This window comes from Rhipicephalus microplus, chromosome 5 (genome assembly GCF_043290135.1).
Source record: "Rhipicephalus microplus isolate Deutch F79 chromosome 5, USDA_Rmic, whole genome shotgun sequence".
Classification (NCBI taxonomy): domain Eukaryota; kingdom Metazoa; phylum Arthropoda; class Arachnida; order Ixodida; family Ixodidae; genus Rhipicephalus; species Rhipicephalus microplus.
This window is the reverse complement of record NC_134704.1, coordinates 6,604,790-6,625,163: the sequence shown is the minus strand read 5'-3', so window position 1 is coordinate 6,625,163 and position 20,374 is coordinate 6,604,790. Positions and strand designations below refer to the sequence as shown.

Sequence of the window (20,374 nt, the reverse complement as noted above, 5' to 3'; positions counted from 1 at the left end):
CAAACGCCTGTTCGTGCCGCCTCTCAAAACGCTGCCATTTTCTAAAGCTCTCTACGGCAAATGATTAGGCAAATCCTGCGGGATGAGCTGCGGACCCTCGGCCTTCCGTCTACCGAGCCTCCAGTTGCTTCTGTTGGGGAAATTGTGCGCCACAAACTACGGCAAGCCATTCCATAACCAGCGCCACCATCTGAACCACGTTCGTTGACCTATGCTGATGCCGTCCGCCGTTATCTGCCTGCCCCATAAGAAGCACCCTTTCAGCAATGGCCCGTTACCTTGCCTTAGTGGCAGCAAGAACCTGTGCGGCGACCGCCAGCACGCCGGACCGACTTGTGGCGCACTGCCAACCGTAGACCCCTTTGTTGTCACTGCGGCGAACCAGGCCACATCGCACGCTACTGCCGTCATCGAGAAGCCCAATTTGGAAACTTTTCTCGTCCCGCTTCATTTTATTTTGAACACCCTCGTGACCATGGTGCTGATCACCTGCCGGCCAACCAAGCTTTTTCACTACGTCGTCGCTGGCGGTCTCCCTCACCTGCACGAGGTCACACTCCCCCGAATCGCCAAAGTTACGCTAACGCCGTCAGAAACTGCTCCCTAAGCCCGTGCCAGGAAAACTAACTGCCGCGACCTCCGGGAGCGGTTGCCAATTGCTGCGACGCCAAAAAGACCCCCTTGCCTCTACAAAAAGACGACATGACGACGGTGATAACGAAGACAACGACAACCACAAGTGCTAATGGCGATGAATTTTTACGTGCCGACCTTAGCGTTGTTTAGACGAACACAACGTAACAGCACTGGTTCACATCGGCGCTGACTTCTCTATTATGGGACAAGAGCTCGCCGACCACCTTAAGAGGGTCGAGACGCCATGGATTGGGCCGAGCATAAGGAGTGCTGGTCGACAGCTAATGACGCCAACCGGTGAATGCACCGCTCGGCTCGTAATCGATGATTCGAGCTTCTATGCCGCTTTTGTCATTTTACCGGACTGTTGTAAAGAGCTGATTTTTGGTATGGATTTTCTGCGAGAGTACTGTGTTGTCATCAGCATTCCAGAACGTATCGTCACCTTTTCCGCCCATCCTTACGTCGACGCCGCGACTGAAGAACAATTGCAACATTTAAGTGTAGCCGATGATGTGATGCTCCCGCCGAAATCTCGCTGCCTTGTGTCGGTGTTATGTGAACGGCCGTGCCCTAACGAGGTGATAGCGGAGCGAATAGGCATGCTATTGCTTACAGAAGGTGTTTCTATAGCGAAAGGCATTCTGCCACTAACTGATGGGCGGGCAGAAGTGCTCCTCACCAACTTCAGCAACGAGCGCTGTCACATCCAGAAGGGCACCGCCATTACCTACTTCGACGATGTGAACCAAGCCAGAGGTTGCATCGCTTTGCAACCGGACACCTTTGTCTGTTGACATTTGCTCTACCCTGTCACCCTCGGATAAACAGCGCCTACTAGAGCTGATACACCCATTCCAAAATTGTTTTTCGTGCATGTCGAAGGTCAAGCAAACACCACTTACCCAGCACCGAATCATTGTTGAAGAAAATACGAGACCGATCTGGCAAAACCCATACCATTCGGCTCCGAAAGAACACGAGAAGGTCCAAAAGCAAGTTCAGAAGATGCTCTAAGATGACGTAATACAGCCTTCCGAAAGTCCCTGGGCATACCCCGTGGTATTGATTAAAAAAAAAAAGACTGCAGCTTGCGTTTATGTATAGATTACAGCAAGTTAAACCAAGTCACGAAGAAAGACGTCTACGCACTGCCACGCATAGATGACTCTCTTGAGCGGCTGCGGCATGCATGCTATTTCTCATCAATGGGCTTGCGAAGTGGCTATTGACAAATAGAGGTCGACGAGAGGGACCGTGAGAAAACTGCCTTCGTGACGCCCGACGGTCTTTATGAATTTAAAGTACTTCTATTCGGTTTATGCTCAACGCCAGTCACTTTTCAACGTTTAATGGACACTGTGCTATCAGAACTGAAGTGGCAGACATACTTAGTCTATCTAGACGATGTTATTGTCTTCTCAGCTACAAGTCGTTTATTCGCAGTTCTACAAGCTATACATTCGGCTGGCTTGACTTTAAAACCAGAGAAGTGCCATTTTGGTTTCAGAGAACTTTGCTTCTTAGGCAACTGAATGAAGCAAAACTGCAAATAATCCCACAGACCACATTTTTTCTGAAGTGATTAACTAGTGGGCAATACGATGGCTGTGAACACATCTTCATGACTGGCTAAGCAACACACACACAAACAATGAAAGAAAAGAACACTACGGGCACAAACCCACAACTGCTTCATTAGAAAATACAACATGCATTTTTACCTTCATTATGACAGGTGAACCCTGGCAATGGATTCAAATACATATGAAAAATAAAGGATATAAACATGCATCATACAAAAAAAGCAGTATCACGTAAACGCAAACAGATCAAAGCTGACGTCGCACTGGGTGTTCTACATTTTCTCCAGAAAAGAAGCTTGTTTGACATCGCGATAGATTCATACGATTCTTTCCCATATTTCTAATGTGGACATCATCGATGAATTCTCAGCTTAATTTATGCCTATTTGCTGCAAGAGTTTTTCCATCTGCAAAGACTAGGGTGCAGCTGCGAATTGTGCCCCCAAATTCAAGAGATGGGGAAATTCTCCAGGACGCAGAGTACGCATATGTGCCATATAAAGCACAACCGTTATGTAAAAGAGAAGTGTTGTACTACATTCCTTTCAGCTGTAGCTGATCTTGTGTTGGGTAATCTGAAAAAATGCATCAACACTAGGCTAGGAGAGCATGACGGCACATTCTGAAGTTCAGCGCATCTGGCAGACAATTTCAGTTTATGTGGCTCCACCCAATTCTTCACAGAAACAAAGATTCTTTCATGAAATGTGCAAAAATTAAGCCTTCTGCATTAGAATATCGGACAGAATTGTGATGAGAAATTGAGCTAGTTAAGCACATATCATGATATCACACAAAAAATTCATATTCTTGTGGAGAAGGTATAGAACTTCCATTACAGGTGTGCGACATCAACCCCAAGATTCATATCAGTTTTCGATCTGTTCGCGTTTTCATAAGGCAGGTTTGTTCAATCGGCTATTATTAGGCTTGTGGGCATACATGAGCACTTCAAACCTTTGAACTCACATCAATTTGAATTTAAATTATTGAAATTTCAAAGCATTCAAAACAAATAGATAAGTGTATACTAATTAGCATGTGCCCACCCTGTAAAAGTGGTCTCACTGCAATAAAAGAGTGCTGTACCGTGAATACACCCATCCAGGGCGAATCCACACTGCCCCACTTCAAGGTTAAATGAACATACTAACCTCACATCAATTCATCACTTCTCAAGTTCAAAAGATTGTTATACCAGCATATATGCTCTATGTATAGCAAATTTTAAAAAGCATATTTTACGGGGTATCACTTGCATTCTACCGAAATCCTCAATGTGGCTTCCACTTCCAAAAAGAATGGCACATTTCAATTTTAATAAGCAGGTTACATCCAATTTTTTTTATGAAACTTTTTTCCATAATATGTGCTATTCGTATTCAATTTGACCAAGTCACTGTACAATTTAAACTTGCTTTGAACCTAGAATTTACCACTCACACAAGCCTAGTTTTTATCTTCGTAGTTGAACCTTAGGGTTCGTTTGCGTTAATGAAGACAAAAAAGCTTTTTGTCATTTCTAATAAGGCAGTTGCAAGTTTGTGCCCAAATTTTCCTTTTCTTCTTTTAATCCGTTGGTTGTGCAACCAGTGGTGGATCAGTACCAACTCACACCATTGTTCGAAAGAGAAATGTGGACAAATCGGTGTGGAATAAAGGTGCAAACTGAAGGGACAAAAGCAAAGGCACAAACAAAGAATGCGCTTATTGCTTGTTAGTGCCCTTGTTCACAGGATAATTCGCTGTGGACGCTGAGTGTGAAGGTTGTCAAGCAAAGCAGATGCACACACCAGGCACAGGGTCATCACCAAGTCGCAGCACGTGAGGCCAGTGCTGGAGCGTCTTGGCAAAGAATGGGTTGGTCACACCTAGAATCACAGAGGGCCTGCAGAATCCAATAAAATCGGCACTAAGCATTAGAAGAGGAAGCATTGTTTTACATGGTTCTGAATCACTGGGTGGTCCAGCAGAGAGAAAAAAAAAACACCCTCTCTCTTTCTCCCCCCCTTTTTTTTAGCAGAAGTAAACGTGGTCAGGAGCAGGTTTGAAGCAGAAAATATTTCACTGCGAAGCATGTATGGAGCAGACAAAATGGGGTCTAAGGTCACTTGGAGTAGTAAAACAGTAAGCCTACAACTCTTCACTGCCTATTCTGATCAATGTGCAAACATGAAATTCTGCTGTAATGTAAACGCGAACAATAATGGTCAGAGATTGGTGATCAATGAATGAGGCATGCAGGCTTCACTGCAAGGCGTGCTGAAGAACTAGAGACAGGGTGAGCATGCCATTTCTATGAGCGACAGATGCCAAAACATCTTTCAAGAAGGGGATGAGAGCCCCTCCCTTCTGGCATTGTCCCCTATTGCTGGAAGGGTGTTCTCAAAATGGCTTCCGCGAAGAAGGTATTTTAGTTCTAGTAGTGCTGAAACTACAGTTGACTCTCGTGAATTCAAACTTTAAGGTACCTCAGAATTTGTTTGAATTATCAAGAAGTTTGAATTGTCAGAAGTTCTCAGATATATGACTGTGGGTGAAGTGACACCACACTTTACGATTAGGCATTGATTTTACTACATTTAAAATGTTTGTAAGCAATTTCAAACCCTAATTGCATGAAATGAACAGAAAGCAGAGCTGTAGGGTCCACAAGTTTATCAGCCATTTACTCCCGATCAGACTTCTTAGAGAAATTGTGAATTTCCAACTGATTCTTTGCTCCATGTGCCTTAAGCACAACGCTCTATATATCAGTTGAGAAGCATCACAGTTTCCCATGCATGTGCTTCGTTTCAAACACTTGTTTACTTGCAGAGCCTTTTTTAGAAGCCCTCAGGTGCTAATTTTTCATTTTTAGACTGTTCGGATTATATAAGCATGCAAATCTTTAAATATTAGTGGGAAAGCAGCAGATATTTTTCGGTATGAAACTGCAAAAAGTATGAATTGACCGAATGATGGAGTTTGAATTAAGAGGCTTTTAAATACATTGAAAAATAGAGGGCCAACCAAAAAATTGAATTTTGTTTGAATTGACCAAAAGTATGAATGATCACGAGTCTACTGTATAATTTTTCTACATGCCATTTCTTTCCCTTTATTTCACAGTCTCATGGAAATAATACTGCACTGCACTTTAGATTGAACAAAGCCACCACAAGCAGAATCTGCACTTGAGTGTTTTGTCAGTAGCGAGCAATTGCACTCAATCACTGTGGACACGCAGTGGCCGCACTCAACAAGTGTAGATTGTAACAATTGCATGGCTTGAAATCGATAGGAAAATTTTGCAGGCCAAAAGCGACTGCTCGGGACTTTCTCAGCAGTTGATAGTAATATTGACAATCAGGAGCGCTGTCAAATCTATTTGTGACTTGAGGTATTTCAGTGGCTCAATTCCTATGTGGGCTGGATTGCCTCCACATTATGTCAGTTTTTCAATGAAGATGCATGACAAACCCTTTTGACATGTCCAACTGGCACAGCCATCACTTTATGCTCAACGCGTACTAGCACATTTAGGCTGCGCTATATAATCAGAATGGCAAAGCACCCACAGCAGTGCGAGGAACCTAGAACACTTGTTATTTTGCAAAATACAGAACTATTGCATGTCCAAATGTCTATTAACGTAAAGATGCCTCAATGTTTTTGCATGGATCACCCCAGAAATCACAATTGCCATGCACATTTTAATATTATTTCATTTTTGCTATATTCAGTTTACGCTAACAAAGACTGTCAGCAATGCTCAGCTCAAAATCGTGCCTCAGTGTTTGAGAAGCCTCGACATTGTAGCAGATTGTTTAAGATTGCGTGCCAACTTGTGCGATGACTGGTGATAAGGCTGGAAAATTTGATGAGTCTTGTGCATAAGATGACATGTTCCAACGATGAGAAGTTTTTTTGACAGCCTCTGTTTGTCGATGTCAGTGTACAGCATGCATTACCTGCTATAGTTTTGAGTTTGTTTGCTAACCATAGGTTCGTCCAAATGAACAGTTTCATCTTAGATATGTCGCCTGCTGCCTTCACTCGCGTCACGACCACGTGACATTAGGTGAAGGTGCTGTTCGTTTATGTACCGAATGCCCCCATCAAGCCATGAACCCAATGTCAGTCGTGAAGAAGACATCTACGCTAACCTCGAGCAGCGAACAAGCCACCGGCAATAAAGTCTACCTCCAGAGTACAAGCCTCTACCCAAAAAGACCCGCCAAAGCAAGACCCCCAACCACGGCAACCGTGACGACCCCTGTGCCACAGATTCTGCTCCGGCAACCCAAGGAGCCATAAACTTCTCGCGGTTTATCACTCAAAAACTTGAAAACCTGGCTTGAAACATATGATTGTGTCGCCACCTTTAACAACTGGAGTACCAAAGACAAGCTGCATCACGTCTACTTCTACCTGAAAAGTGCTACAAAACCTGGTTTGAAAACCGGGAGTCATCGCTTCAAACCTAGGCTCGTTCCCGCAGAGAATTTCTGCACACTTTCGCAAGCGTCGTCCGCAAGAAAGGAGTCGTTCCTTCGCTGGTGAACTAGGTACACTTACCGATCACCACGTTCACGGAAGAGATCACTCAACTTTCCCGGCTGACCGATACTGCTATGTCTGACGACCAAAAAGTTTGTATTGTTAGGGCGTTTATTAGGCAGCACACAGAGAACATACACAATGGCGACACTAACGGCCAAGCACGGACTCCCAGCGCGAGCGGCATTCTTTTTGGGTACACTCACTAGAAAGCACTTGAGAGTTCGACCCATTTCAATGTTCGGAGGCTTCTCTACAATTACCCCGGGGTCAAAGAGGAAGCCGCCTGGCGACTTAACAGCTTGTCACTATGAGCGGGTCATAAAAAGCCTTCAGGCGCTACACGTTAGCTATGTCGCGCCCGCGACGGCGCATGTCCGAAGATTCTTCAATTGGTTCGATCAGATAGTTGACCGGAGATGTGCGCTCGATCACACGGTAGGGACCTTCGTATTTTGGGAGTAGCTTGGAAAAAAGGCCAGCTACAGAGGTCGGGATTGAGAGCCATACAAGGGAACCAGGAAGGAACGTGGGCTCAAGTGGCGGAGCCATCACGAATACTCTTCTGCCCCTCTTGCTCATGCGTCGTAAAAGTCTTGGCAAGCTCGCGACACTCTTCAGCAAGCCTGGCTGTCTCAAAAATAGGTGCACACTCAGATGAATCCGGCATGTACGGGAGTATCGTATCGATGGTGTGTGACGGGTGCCTTCCATACAGCAAGAAGAAAGGTGAAAAACCGGTCGTGCTGTGAGAGGCAGTGTTGTAGGCGTAGGTGACGAAGGGCAGTATGGTATCCCAATTCGTGTGGTTGGCGGCGACGTACATCGAAACCATGTCGCCGAGGGTGTGATTAAAGCGTTCGGTGAGACCATTTGTCTGCGGGTGGTAAGCAGTAGTTTTGCGGTAAACAGAATGGCACTCAATGAGAATGGCTTCGACGACTTACGACAAGAAGACACGGCCTCGATCGCTGAGAAGCTCCTGGGGTGGACCGTGGCGCAGTATGAATCGATGCGGTAGGAAGGATGCAACACCACGTGCAGTAGCCACAGGAAGAGCGGCGGTTTCGGCGTATTGTGTTAAATGATCTACGGCGACGATGGCCCAGCGGTTACCAGCCGACATCAGAGGAAGTGGTCCATACAAATCGATACCTATGCGCCCAAACGGACGGTCAGGGCAAGGTGACGGTTGCAGACTGGCTGGCGACATGTGTTCTGATGGTTTGCGGCGTTGGCAAGTGAGGCAGGAGCGAACAAACTGCTGCACGTAGCGGTACATCCCGCGCCAGAAGTAGCGTTGTCGAATGCGATGGTAGGTTTTGAATACCCCAGAGTGCGCGCATTGCGGATCAGAATGAAAGGAATCACATATCTCCGACCGCAGACTGCGGGGTATCACGAGTAACCACTGCCGGCTATCGGCATCGTAATTGCTTTGGTGTAAAAGGCCGTCACGAATGGCGAAATGGTGAGCTCGACGATACAAGGCACGTGTGAATGGCGTTGCGAATGGATCAGAGAGCAAGTCGATCAGCAATGCGATCCAATTATCCTTTTGCTGTTTGGTAGCAATGATGTCAACATCAATGGCAGAAACAGCAACCAAGGATACTGAGCAGAGCACATCATCTTCATGCAGAGGGGAGTGCGAGAGGGCATCAGCGTCAGCACGCTGGCGTCCATCGCGGTACAGCACGCGGATGTCATAGTCTTGTAAGCGAAGAGCCCAACGGGTGAGACGGCCTGAGGGATCCTTCAATGATGACAGCCAGCATAGTGCATAATGGCTGGTGACGACATTGAATGGACGACCATACAAATAAGGTCGAAACTTTTTAAGGGCCCAGACGATGGCCAGGCACTCTTCCTCCGTGACGGTGTAGTTTGTCTCGGCTCTCCTGAGCGTACGGCTTGCATATGCCACGACATATCCAGATTTGCGCTGCGCCATGACTGCGCCAAGGCCTACACCGCTGGCGTTCGTGTGCACCTCCGTTGGGGCCGTAAGGTCGTAGTGGCATAGAACGGGAGGAGACGTCAACAAATGGCGGAGCTTGCGAAGGCGTCGTCGCACTTGGACGACCACAAATTGAGGGGCCCGTTACTTTCAAGGAGCTTCCTCAGCGGTAATATGATCGTGGCAAAGTTTTGTATGAAGCGTCGGAAGTATGAGCACAGGCCCACAAAACTACGCAGTTCTTTGACGGACGCAGGTTTGGGGAATTCGGCCATGGCCCGAAGCTTGGCTGGGTCAGGAAGAATGCCATCCTTGGACACGACGTACCCTAGGATGGTGAGGTGCCGTGCTGCAAAGCGGCACTTCTTCAGATTTAGTTGCAAGCCGACATTGCTCACACGTGCGAAAACTTCTTTCAGACGTTGGAGATGCGTGGAGAAATCTGGAGCGAAGACAACAACTTCGTCGAGGTAATACAAGCACGTGTGCCATTTCAAGTAGCACAGAACGGTGTCCACTATGCGCTCAAAGGTCGCAGGTGCATTACACAGACCAAACGGCATGACGTTGAATTCGTACAAGCCGTCGGATGTGATGAAGGCAGTCTTCGGTTGAGCATCATCAGCCATGGGTACTTGCCAGTACCCCGAGCTCAGACCGAGAGAAGAAAAAAAAAATTCGGCTCCGTGAAGGCTATCAATTGCGTCATCGATATTTGGCAGGAGGTAAACATCCTTGCGAGTGATCTTATTGAGCTGTCTGTAGTCCACACAGAGCCGCACAGAACCATCTTTCTTCGCAACAAGGACAACAGGAGACACCCATGGACTGTCCGAGGGCCAAATAACGTTGCGTCGGAGCATATCGTCAACCTGCTCTTTAACTTCCAGACATTCAGCAGGCGACACGCGGTATGGACGTTGCCGTAATGGTGGATGGGCACCAGTGTCGATACGATGCGTAACAGTGGACGTGCGACCGAGAGAACTTTGTCCGACATCGAAAGAAGAATGGTATTCTTACAGCAGGTTCAGAAGCTGGGAACGCTGTACCGACGTTTGTCATCAATGTAGGGGCCAAATACATCAGGAGATGATAGATCAGAAGTGGAAACAGCACTGATGGTACGTGAATTGGGACAATGCGAGTGATCAGGTACGTCCAAAACTTGTGTGTCATTGACTGGTTTCACTCTGCCGAGACATTCCCCTCGAACCAAGGTAACAGTGCACGGGGATGGGTTGGTCACAAAAATAGCGGCGTTGCCCTGGGTGATTTGCACGGTCGCGAAAGGTACTAGCAACCTTTTCCTTCTGGAAGCACGGTTGAATGGCGAAACGAGCGCAATTGTGTCGGAGAGACCGGTGCAGTAGACCGATACACCCATCGCCGAGCTTGGAGGCACTATGGTATCTATCGTCTTTTACGAGAATCTTGCTCTGTGTCGAGGGACTGTCTTCTGGCGTCAAATGCGAGAAGGGTGAGAGTTCAATTTCGGCGGTGGCACAATGGATGACGCCGTCGTTGCGGGAGAGAAAATACTATCCCAGGATGACGTCAGGAGAGCATGCAGGAATGATGATGAATTGGGCGACATACAGAACGTCCTGAACGACAACGCGAGCTGTGCACCCTGCTGTAGGATGAATACGATGTGAACTAGCGGTACGAAGGGAGAACCCAGAAATTGGCGTCGTCCCTTTTCAAAGCAAGCAGCAAAGGTTTTCGTCCATAACTGATACGGCAGCTCCAGTGTCAATGAGAGGAAATGCATGAACACCGTCCACAAGCACGTCAATGACATTAGATAGGCAACTTTGAGGGCTTTTACAATGCGATAGCGTTGCAGCCCTTGCCTCGTGGACTGCTACGACTAGTTTTCCTTCTCGTGAGCAGCTGAACTTGGCCGCATGGGGGACGGGGAACGACGTCGTGGAGACGGTAATCTTCGAGGAGATGGAGCTAGGCGAGACTGTGGTGGCATAGACGGCGGTTCGTCGTGATAGGAGCGGCTGATCTGGGCACCAACAAGTGATGAGATATTGGGCGTCTGTAGGCGAGGGCAATAACGTGCTACGTGGCCAGCGTAACCGCAAGCAAAGCAGATGGGCCGGTTGTCGGGTGTGCGCCATCAGTTCGCCGGGGTAGGTCTTGTCCATGTGGCAAAAGCCGGCAGACGGAACGGTGGCTGGAAAGGCTGCAGGGTGGGCTGGAGCCGAGTCTGAGGGGTCGCGTCAACATACGCAGCCGGCATAGACGCTGCAAAGGACGGAGGTCATGCGGCAGCTGCGGCGTAAGTCAATGGGATGGGCGCTTGAACGACTGGAGGCGGCCTGGCGACCACTTAGACGTAACTTGGGGGCCCAGGGGCCGGAAGTTGTTGTGGGTGGTGTGCAGGCATGACCTCCGCTATTTCCTGCTCAATCGCTCAGCGAAAGGGTGGAAGAATGGTAGTGGCTAATTGTTGAACAGCCGGTGGGTGGGCAAAGGGCAGAAGAGAGAAATGACGCGTGATTTCCTCACGTATGAAGGACTTGAGGTCTGCCAGCAGCGCCACCTGATCAAATCTTGCCTCCAAGCCAGCAAGCACTGCATGTCGTGGTGTGGAGTGACGGGTCATCGAACGCTGATGGCAGAGCTCCTCGTAGCTCTGGCACAGCGTGATGACCTCAGCCACTGTGCCTGGGTTTTTGGCAAGCAGCATCGTGAAGGCATCATCATCAATGCCTTTCATGACGTTCTGTATCTTGTCTGATTCAGACATGTTGTTGTTGGATTTCTTGCACAAATCCAGGACATCTTCAATGTAACTGGTGAATGATTCACCGGCCTGCTGAGCGCGTTCGCGTAAGCGCTGCTCAGCTTGCAGCTTACGAACGGCAGGGCGGCCAAAAACGTTGGTGATAGTGGTCTTAAAATCGAACCAGGTTGCGAAATCGGACGCGTGGTTGTTGTACCACAAACTTGCAATGCCCGAAAAGTAGAACACCAAGTTTGCCAACTTGCCGTCCTCGTCCCATTTGTTGAGGACGCTCACGCACTCGTAAATGGCGAGCCAGTCCTCCACGTCAGTGCCATCGGCGCCCATAAAGATGGGTGGATCGGGGATCCTGGTGACACCGGAACAAGGGGGTGGCATAGGAGGAGGCGTTTGCTGAGAGACGTCGTGGGACATGGTAGATGGCAGGGTACGTGATCATAGTTCCAAGGGCATCGAAAGGGATCGTAGCACTCTCCACCAATGCGTTAGGGCATTTATTAGCCGGCACACAGCAAACATACACAATGGCGACAGTAACGCCCAAGCACGGACTCTCAGCGCGAGCGGCGTTCTTTTTGGGTAGAACCACTAGAAAGCACTTGAGAGTTCTACCCATTTCAGTGTTCGGAGGCTTCTCTACAGTATGCTTATGCGGGGTGTTAAACAAGAAATGTTCACAGGGCTCGTCTGCAACCCATCCACGACGGCCAACATATTCCTCGCCGAGGCTGCAACTATTAAAAAGACACTTGACAAGCAAACGAAACAGTACAATCACTTTCCACTGTCCGCGGCCTATTCCATAGTGAACTCCCTGGTCACCGATGATTCACGCGAAACCATTCGAACGATTGTAAGAGAGGAGCTGCGCAGGCTTATCTTCACCGCAGCCTCAAGTGGATTCGATTGCAGACATTGCTTGGAATTCCTGAAGCACCACAGCCCAAGTTGGAAGCTGTATTTCGCTGTACCTCTCGGTGACATCAGGGCACAGCATCACCACAGTTCGACCGCCCGACACTGACACCGCCGACACCCCCACTGACGCCGTACCACCCACCTGCCAGTCAGCGCGACGCTCTGAGGAAGACCACCGTTTACTGCACCCCTGACCACCGTCCACTTTGCTAATACATGGAGAAGCCGGCCACATCTGCTGCTTCCAGTACCGCCAGATGGGACTTCGTGGTTTCCCCATCGACACACCACGTTGTTGCAGCATGACGTGACTTGTTCAAAAGACCAAATATATCACAATATCGCTGTGTATCACGCCAAGCAGCAGATCGATGTTCGCTAGTAAGGGCCGGGGCCAGCAACGTACCCGAGCTTTTCAAAGTAGGACGGTCAAAGCATGTGCGCGTTTTCCTTCGCCCTGTCGCACAGAATAAATCGAACGACGCAGACAAGCTCCGATGTGATGGCAAGCTGCAAGCGGAGCCTGGCTTGATGTTCTTAAATATAGCGGTTGCTCCCTTTGCAAGCAAGAAATGACGTCACGTGCTACCCACATACTGCTCTCTCTATGCGAAAAAGTGAAAGCAACTTGTGTATGCCAGGCCATGCCGGCATTACAGTCTGGTCACTTGTTCACCTAATCTGAAAATGCACATTGCAATGACATGTCCAGATGAGAGCATTCTTCAGAGCTATGGTGGCAACAGCACGCTTGACAAGTAATGAGTAGCCTGACACCAATTCAATGGACTAAACTTTGCTATTCTAATAGGCTGTTTCTGCAAAATTTGTACTGCATTTAAAAATGTTATGGGAGCGTTTCCTCAACAAGCAATGCGCTTGTTAATGCACGAGTGAATAAATGAAGAATGTAAAGATATTAAAGTCTGATGTTTAAATACATTTTGTGCTATTACCAGGATCATAATTTTGTGGGCGATGTCCTATTATTAATTATGCGGTCAAAAAATTTGAGATTTCTGTCTAGTTAGACACAGATAATTGTAGGGAACACTTGAAAGAATAGGATTAACACCAAGAAAAATGTGAGGCTGTGCACTATATTGTTAGGTTTGGTGTTGGTTATTAAGACTGGTACAAACAAATGACAGCTGGGGTTTACTCACAGGCAACGTGAACCTGCTGTATACTCCTTGAACTCACTGTCATGGATGGTGAAAAAAGGCCTGTAGTCAGCACAATACCGCAAAGGCCACACTAGGCCCACCAATGCAAGCACGGTATCCGAGCACACGGCAGGTGACGGAGCCATAACAACTATGGGCTGCAACAACACAAGTGTGTCACAAACACTTTTCTGTTATTACACACAATATTGATAATGCCAAAGACGTCATTAGTAGTAATGTTATTGCTACTGCCAGCTTGTAATACACAGCATTCCACACTTGCCATTATAGCTACTGGCGACGCTCTCCCACATGCCCATACATAATGTTAACGCCGATGGGCACCAGGGTAGCTCAGTTGATAGAGCATTCCCTGCCAGTGGCAAGTAATCTTTTCGTTCAATTTTCTTTCTTTACGTCCACATTACCATTATGTAAACCAAAAAAATGAAGTCTTAAATTTACACTTCTTTCCTACAAACAATTCTTGCATCATCTGCAACATCATGCAAAATTCAAAGAGCATGGTGAATCACATAATTGAAACATTGTTTGATTGCTATGTACCTGAAGAATCTACCATAAACCTGATCCACAGAAAGAAGGACTTCGAAGAGCCCAACTAAAACTGCATTACGGAGGCTGCACAAGTTCAGACTTGATATGCGCTGCAAAAGCAATGATGGTGGTGGTGATAGTCATTTATTTTACTTATTTTCGATACCACCTTTCTGAGACCACAACAGGTGGGCATACAGATGGTACATGCACAACAAACAAAAACAGCATTAATGAAAACTAACAGCCGAGGAAAGTATGGGGGATGTTATTAGTAGTAATAGTAATGTGAGTGTTGTGGAGTCTTGAAATGAGGCACACTCTCAGAACGAACACAGCAGACGCTATTTAACTGCTTTTACATTAACGATGTCATCAGCCAAATCAATACATCACTAGTGATCAACAGGCTAATTACACAATATTCCAAAACACTCAACCCCCGACTCGCCACCAGGGCCCACGGCCCGCTGTCGTCGCCACTAACCCACCACGGGAGATGAGCCAGCCACCCCGCGCCAAAGACACTCGCCGATGTATCGTGTGCCGCCACCCAGACTTGTCGTAAGGTGTCACTGCTGGCATCACCGCACTAACCGTGACGATGATAATGGTGATAAACACTCAGGAGCACAATGCTGCTCAGCGGATGCTAACCCTGACTGCGGCCCACTCGCGAGCCATGTGTGCACCACGAGGCGCAAATGACTTCACAAGGGGTGACAGCAGCCCCACAGTGTGAAGAAAAAAAGTGGATGATAAGATAACATGCTGCCAGCAGGGACTGATCCTGCAGCCTTCAAGCAATGCGTCCGATGCTCTACCAACTGAGCTACAGGGGCAGTCATCCCCTTGTATACTTTATGAAATATATACGTACATTTTAACTTGGAAGTGCAAGTCAGTGTCCCTGAGGGTGAGCATGGAACACTCTTTTTTAGCCTGCCATGTAGCGCATAATTTTTTTTTACAAGCTGGTAGCTGCTAGTCAGGCATTCATGACTACTGACAGCGCTGACTAACACTTGCACATTTAAATGCACATATAAACACCCCATAAAGTGGAAAGGGGTACGACTGCTAATGTGGCTTAGTTGGTAGAGCACCGGACGCGCCATTCAAAGGTCGCAGGTTCGGTCACTGCCATGGAATCATTGTGTATTAGCTCTCATTAATACTAACGCAGCATGAAAGTGTTTCTTGGCAGTTGTTACCCACAAAAGCCATGTCTAGCAAGCACGTGACCTAAACTGATGCAAGAAGTGCCAAGACTGGCGTTGTTTTCATGCTCATTAGCAGCCAGTGCGGCATATCTAACGCAAAAGTTGCCTTGATTGGAAGGGGAAAATTCATAACAGCCTACGGTGTAAGCATGCTGACGTAACATTTACAAATGGGAAACGTCCTTGTCTGCCATATCAGTAGACCTTAACACAACTCAGCAACAACCGATGTGCAGTGCCCCACTAAAGCAACAATTTGTTTAATCATGCTTGTTCGTTGGTATAGCCAACATCAGAAGTGATTCGCTGCATCTTCTGCTGGCCTCCCACAACCCCACTGCATTTCAACCAAACCATTCTTTGATGTTGGTCTAGATATTGTTGGTTTTTTTCCCAGAGTCAAAATATAGCACTGAATCAGCTACCTTAGCTATAGACGAAGGGTTCATAAGGTTCCACCAATGCCTCCTAGAAAAATTATGCCTGGAACGTGAGCCGCGAACGCGCCGCCCTACCCTCGGATTTCACCCTCCTCTTCCGGTACGAAGGCGAACCCCTTTGGCGGTCGCCCCCAGCAAGCACAGCAATGCTTTCATAGTTGCCTCCGAGCAGCTGTGATGTCACGTGAGAGAGCAGTGCGGTAATGTCACGTGACTGAGCGGTACAAAGGCGAGCGGTTCCACGCAGCGGACGGTCGCAACATGCGGCAGGAGGCGTGGTCTCCGAGATTTTGTGCTGGCAGGAAGCTCCCAATTGAAAAAAGAGTGAAGTTCCAGGCATAGTTTTTCTAGGAGGCGTCAGGTTCCACGATACCCCAGGGTCCGGCGAATAACATTTTTAGAGAAAAAGCCACCTACTTCCATTTTACCTTCATTAGCACCTAATTTATTCCCCAAAACAAAGCAATCAACATTGCATTTTGCATTCAGCAAAGCCACTGCATGCCAATCCACACATTAGGAGTTTGTGAGTAGTGAGAGATCCATGATGCACTAAGGACTTCTTGTCAATGTGCATAGTACTATGAAATTTGTGCAATTTGTTAGCACTGGTAATCTATGCTCACGTGTGTAGCTTGTAGCATGTAGGTGGGAATTTATTTGGTAATAGTGTACGTCGAGAGAAGCATGATAGTAGTGGCTATTCAAATGGACGTGCATGTGGGTCGCACTGTTTATGACTCACAGGGCATTGGTGTTCATGTAGCACAGTTATTATAAGCACAAATTTACCACTGCACTGCAATCAAAACGCACAATGAGTGCTTTGATTTGTGCAAAAAGCACTGCTTAAAGTTAGCTGTAGACTAAGTGAGCATTTACGAGCTAAGACCGATGGATCAATGATTCTTTAGCAGTGCAACTTGTTTTTTTTATTGTTGTTGTTTCTTGGCAAAAAAATAAAATGGGCCTTTTCAAAATCTCCCCTTCCCACCACTGCCGAATTTCTATGCACAAAATCTACACGACTGTAAGAACGAAAAGTTGAGGGTTCTGCGGCCCTCTGAAGAGGTCATTGGGTCCCAAAGGCCAGAAATATTGGGAGCCCCCTCTATAAATTATGCAACCAGGTACACAATGAATCATTAACTTCCCACCAACATTGCTACTGCTAGTTTTTTTTTTTTGCGTTATGAAATTATTCTTCCCCATGGTGCCCCTTACCAACTGCTCACAAGCTTCAAATTTCTGCCCCAAGTTATCAACGCCCTTTTCTCCTTTTCCCCAACGTAGCGCAAGCTGCCATTTTGTATAATCCGGTTGTAAGCGATTGTAAGTGCTGCGGCAGCCATATGCCGCGCAGTAACTTGGCAACGCATGTCCACTTCAACCTTGCACAAACACAACTAGTGAATGCCGGATGGCAAAAATCTTTAGTCAGGAGAAGGGAACGGAGCAATGTCAAGAAATCCCTACGAACTGGCAGAACTGATGCTTCACCAGGTAACATATCGCAGCAGAAACAAGGCACAACTGCAAAGTAAACAAGCTGAGATGACTGGCGACGCAGACGGCCTCGCGCTAATTTGCCCACCGGGCGGCGGCTCGACCCTGATGGTGATGTCACCTCCCCACGTGTCTATCTCTACCATGCTCTGCCGCTGCATGCACGCCGGAGGGGGGAGGGGCGTTTCCTCGGTCAAAGTTTGCTCGCTTATAGCACCGTTGTTTAATAGAACCTCACGAAAGAAATCTCCATAGACATGTTTCAAGAGGTCGCGAATACCCAATTCGCAATAAATTGGCGAATTTAAAACCTCTTCAGTGTGCCTTTAAAGGGATACCGAAGGCAAATTTTTTACATCAAAGTGAAAGATCAATGTTTCAGAACATCTAAAACGTCAATATTATTAACATCAGTGTTCTACTAATCGAGAAATTAGGGTAAATGTATTACTTCATATATGTCACGAGTAGGACATCTTGAAATGATCTCAGTGACGTCAACCAGTTGCGATAAAAAAAAGAACCTTCCGTGCATTACAACACATAATAAAATGCTGCTAGTCTGTTTCTGTTTAATTCATGCAAAAAAAGAACTGCTTTGTGTTACTATGGGGAATGGTGCAAGTTTGCGCCTGCTTAGTGTGGACAGATGGTGCCATCTAGTGGGGTCCAGTTGAACCGGGCAAGGTCAAAATTAGTACAGAAATATCATGCAATCAATTTCTGGTGTGCATGCCTTGCAGTGGAGTAATTACGAATGAGTTGCCTTTTAAATCTTTTTTTTTTTTCAAAATTGCCAGGCAAGTACAAACGTGTCTATTGCTAACAAGATGTCGATGCCATCGCCTGGCAACCCTTCATTCCTACATATGTTTGTGTACGCCGAGATACTGTATGCACTAAAAACCTTCCTTATAATTTTGCCGTAGTAATGATTCAATCTTATCTAAATTAAATATAGTTTAAGGGCAGTCATCACCACTGAGTGGTTTGCACAAATGTAATGGTGTATGTTTGGGTACATATGTAGACATTTATGCATGGGGCACCAAAAATTCTAGGCCTGCGTGGAAGGCGCAGCACAGTCGCAATAAAAGCTAAAAGATAGGCCTCTAAGAGCCTTTCCTAAACACTCAATCGGTAACTGCTGCAAGCACACTTGCTGAGTATCAACTATGGCATTAATAATAATAATAATAATAATAATTTCTAGCTAGTAGGCCGGCATTTGCTATGCTATCCTTCGTCAGTCTTCTGAGAAGTGTGGTATCCGCTAAACACATGCAAGGAATTTCGTACCAATTGTTGATGCAGTGGCTGACGACGATGAGGAATTATGCCTGAAGTGGGTATGCGCCACAGTCAATAGGTGATCAAGAACAAGCTTTTGTAATGGGTTGGAGCATCGGGCGAGCCACTCGTTACGCTATTCGCAATGTGTGATGCCTAGTTGTTCTTTTGCAGTTCTAAAGCGCTTTATTACTCATATTAACGTAATTTCTTTCCCAACATCAAGCCTGCCTAAGGCAAGTTTGCAAACAAGTCCCAAGCACTGGCGTGGCCCAGGGGTAGAATACTGGGCTAGCACGCAGCAGACCCAGGTTCAAGCTGTGATGTACACATATCCCGAAGGAGTATGGCCACCAGCGTGGGTCCGGTTTTAGCGAGCCACAGGGCACGCGTTAACCATCGCCGTGGCGAGAACACGATACTGCTCAAAGTCGCAACACTTTATTGTCTGTGGCAACACCAAACGCAGCACAGCCCGTTGCAAAGGCGCGGCGGGAAAGCAAATAGGCTTATCTACGCCACGGGCATAAATGTATTACACAGGGTGCCACGAGCACGTCTCCGCGGTAAAGGTGATCCACGGAGACATCGGGACCAAGGCCTGGTTGCTCGAGCGAGGGCAAAGGCGCTCGCGTTGGCTTCGGAGAGAGACGGGTCGGCATAGCTAGGCCACGCACTAGGACACCGTACCACCCTTCGGCCGTGCGTACGCAGTGGGGCAACAAAGGTGAGCGTTTGCCTCGGGCGCGAGGCACCGTCAGCGAAGTCCGACGAGCCCTGAGCAACGGGAGTCGACGGACGGAAAAAATTGCGTGGCTCACCATTTGCAGTCCCGGAGAGTATCTATCTCCTGTTCCCAACGCAGCGCGCAAAAACTCCTCGGGAGACTCCGGGCGCGGCGCCACAGTCAAAATCCGCTACCGGGTGAGGGGGTTAAACGTCACTCCGCTCTCACAGCGCGGCAGACAACAAAGAAGGGGAGACATGTCGGGACATGAGAACGGCAGCTAGCCTCAATTCCCACAAAGCCCTACTAGTACTCGGCACTAAGTCTTTTTTTTTTTTTTTTTTTTTTGGCTAATTTCGCGTGATGTGGTTACAGACACCTGTGAAGGCGGCGGACTACTACAGCGTCGCGTGCGACCCAAGTTGTGATCTCATAACAGCTTTTGCTGTAAAACAATGCAAACTTGTAATATGATAAACAAACCTTGGTATTCTGGTAAACACGGAAACGATAAAATGTATATTACAAGCTAAAAGCCTTAAATGCTGTGTCCATGTGATGGTGTACACCACTTGAGTTGCAGAAAAGGAACCTACACTGCACCATGCTCAGTACGAACTAGCGCAGCTGAATGCAATAAGCTGTAAATTACAGAGCATTGAAGATTTGTGAAAAGTAAACCCTAATAAACACACAATTTATATTAAGCAACACAACAAAAGACTACAAAAATATGCAGCCGCGACCCAGCATTTCGAATGGACACCTTACCTCCAGACTACTACAGAGCCATCTTGCAAATACGCACATGATGCCATCGCTAGCGACGACCACGCGCACCAGATCACCTGCTCTGGCCTGTCGGCTTTGCAAGCAACCCACAAGAGCCTCTACGACGGCTAGCACCAAGATGTTCACCTCACACCCTGCTCCTCAAGTTCTCCTGTGGAGTCCGAAGCAATAATCTCAAAGCTCAGTGCCTTACCATCTTATCTTTGGTCACGAACTTGTACCAGATCGTGCTTGTCTCTTACACTACACCATCAGCAAATCCTCAA

General features: G+C 47.3%; 1 protein-coding gene across 4 annotated transcripts in view; it reads right to left on the bottom strand.

Annotated features, from left to right (window-relative positions):
• LOC119175081 (protein DENND6B) overlaps window positions 1–20,374 on the bottom strand; it is an 80,716-nt gene that overhangs the window by 38,673 nt on the left and 21,669 nt on the right. For all 4 annotated transcript variants that reach the window (XM_037426299.2, XM_075894756.1, XM_075894755.1 and 1 more), the window contains 2 exons: window positions 13,570–13,727; window positions 4,016–4,110 (listed from right to left, as the gene is read on the bottom strand). In XM_037426299.2, coding sequence (XP_037282196.1) covers window positions 4,016–4,110; window positions 13,570–13,727 — 253 coding nt within the window. The remainder of the gene's footprint in view (window positions 1–4,015; window positions 4,111–13,569; window positions 13,728–20,374) is intronic.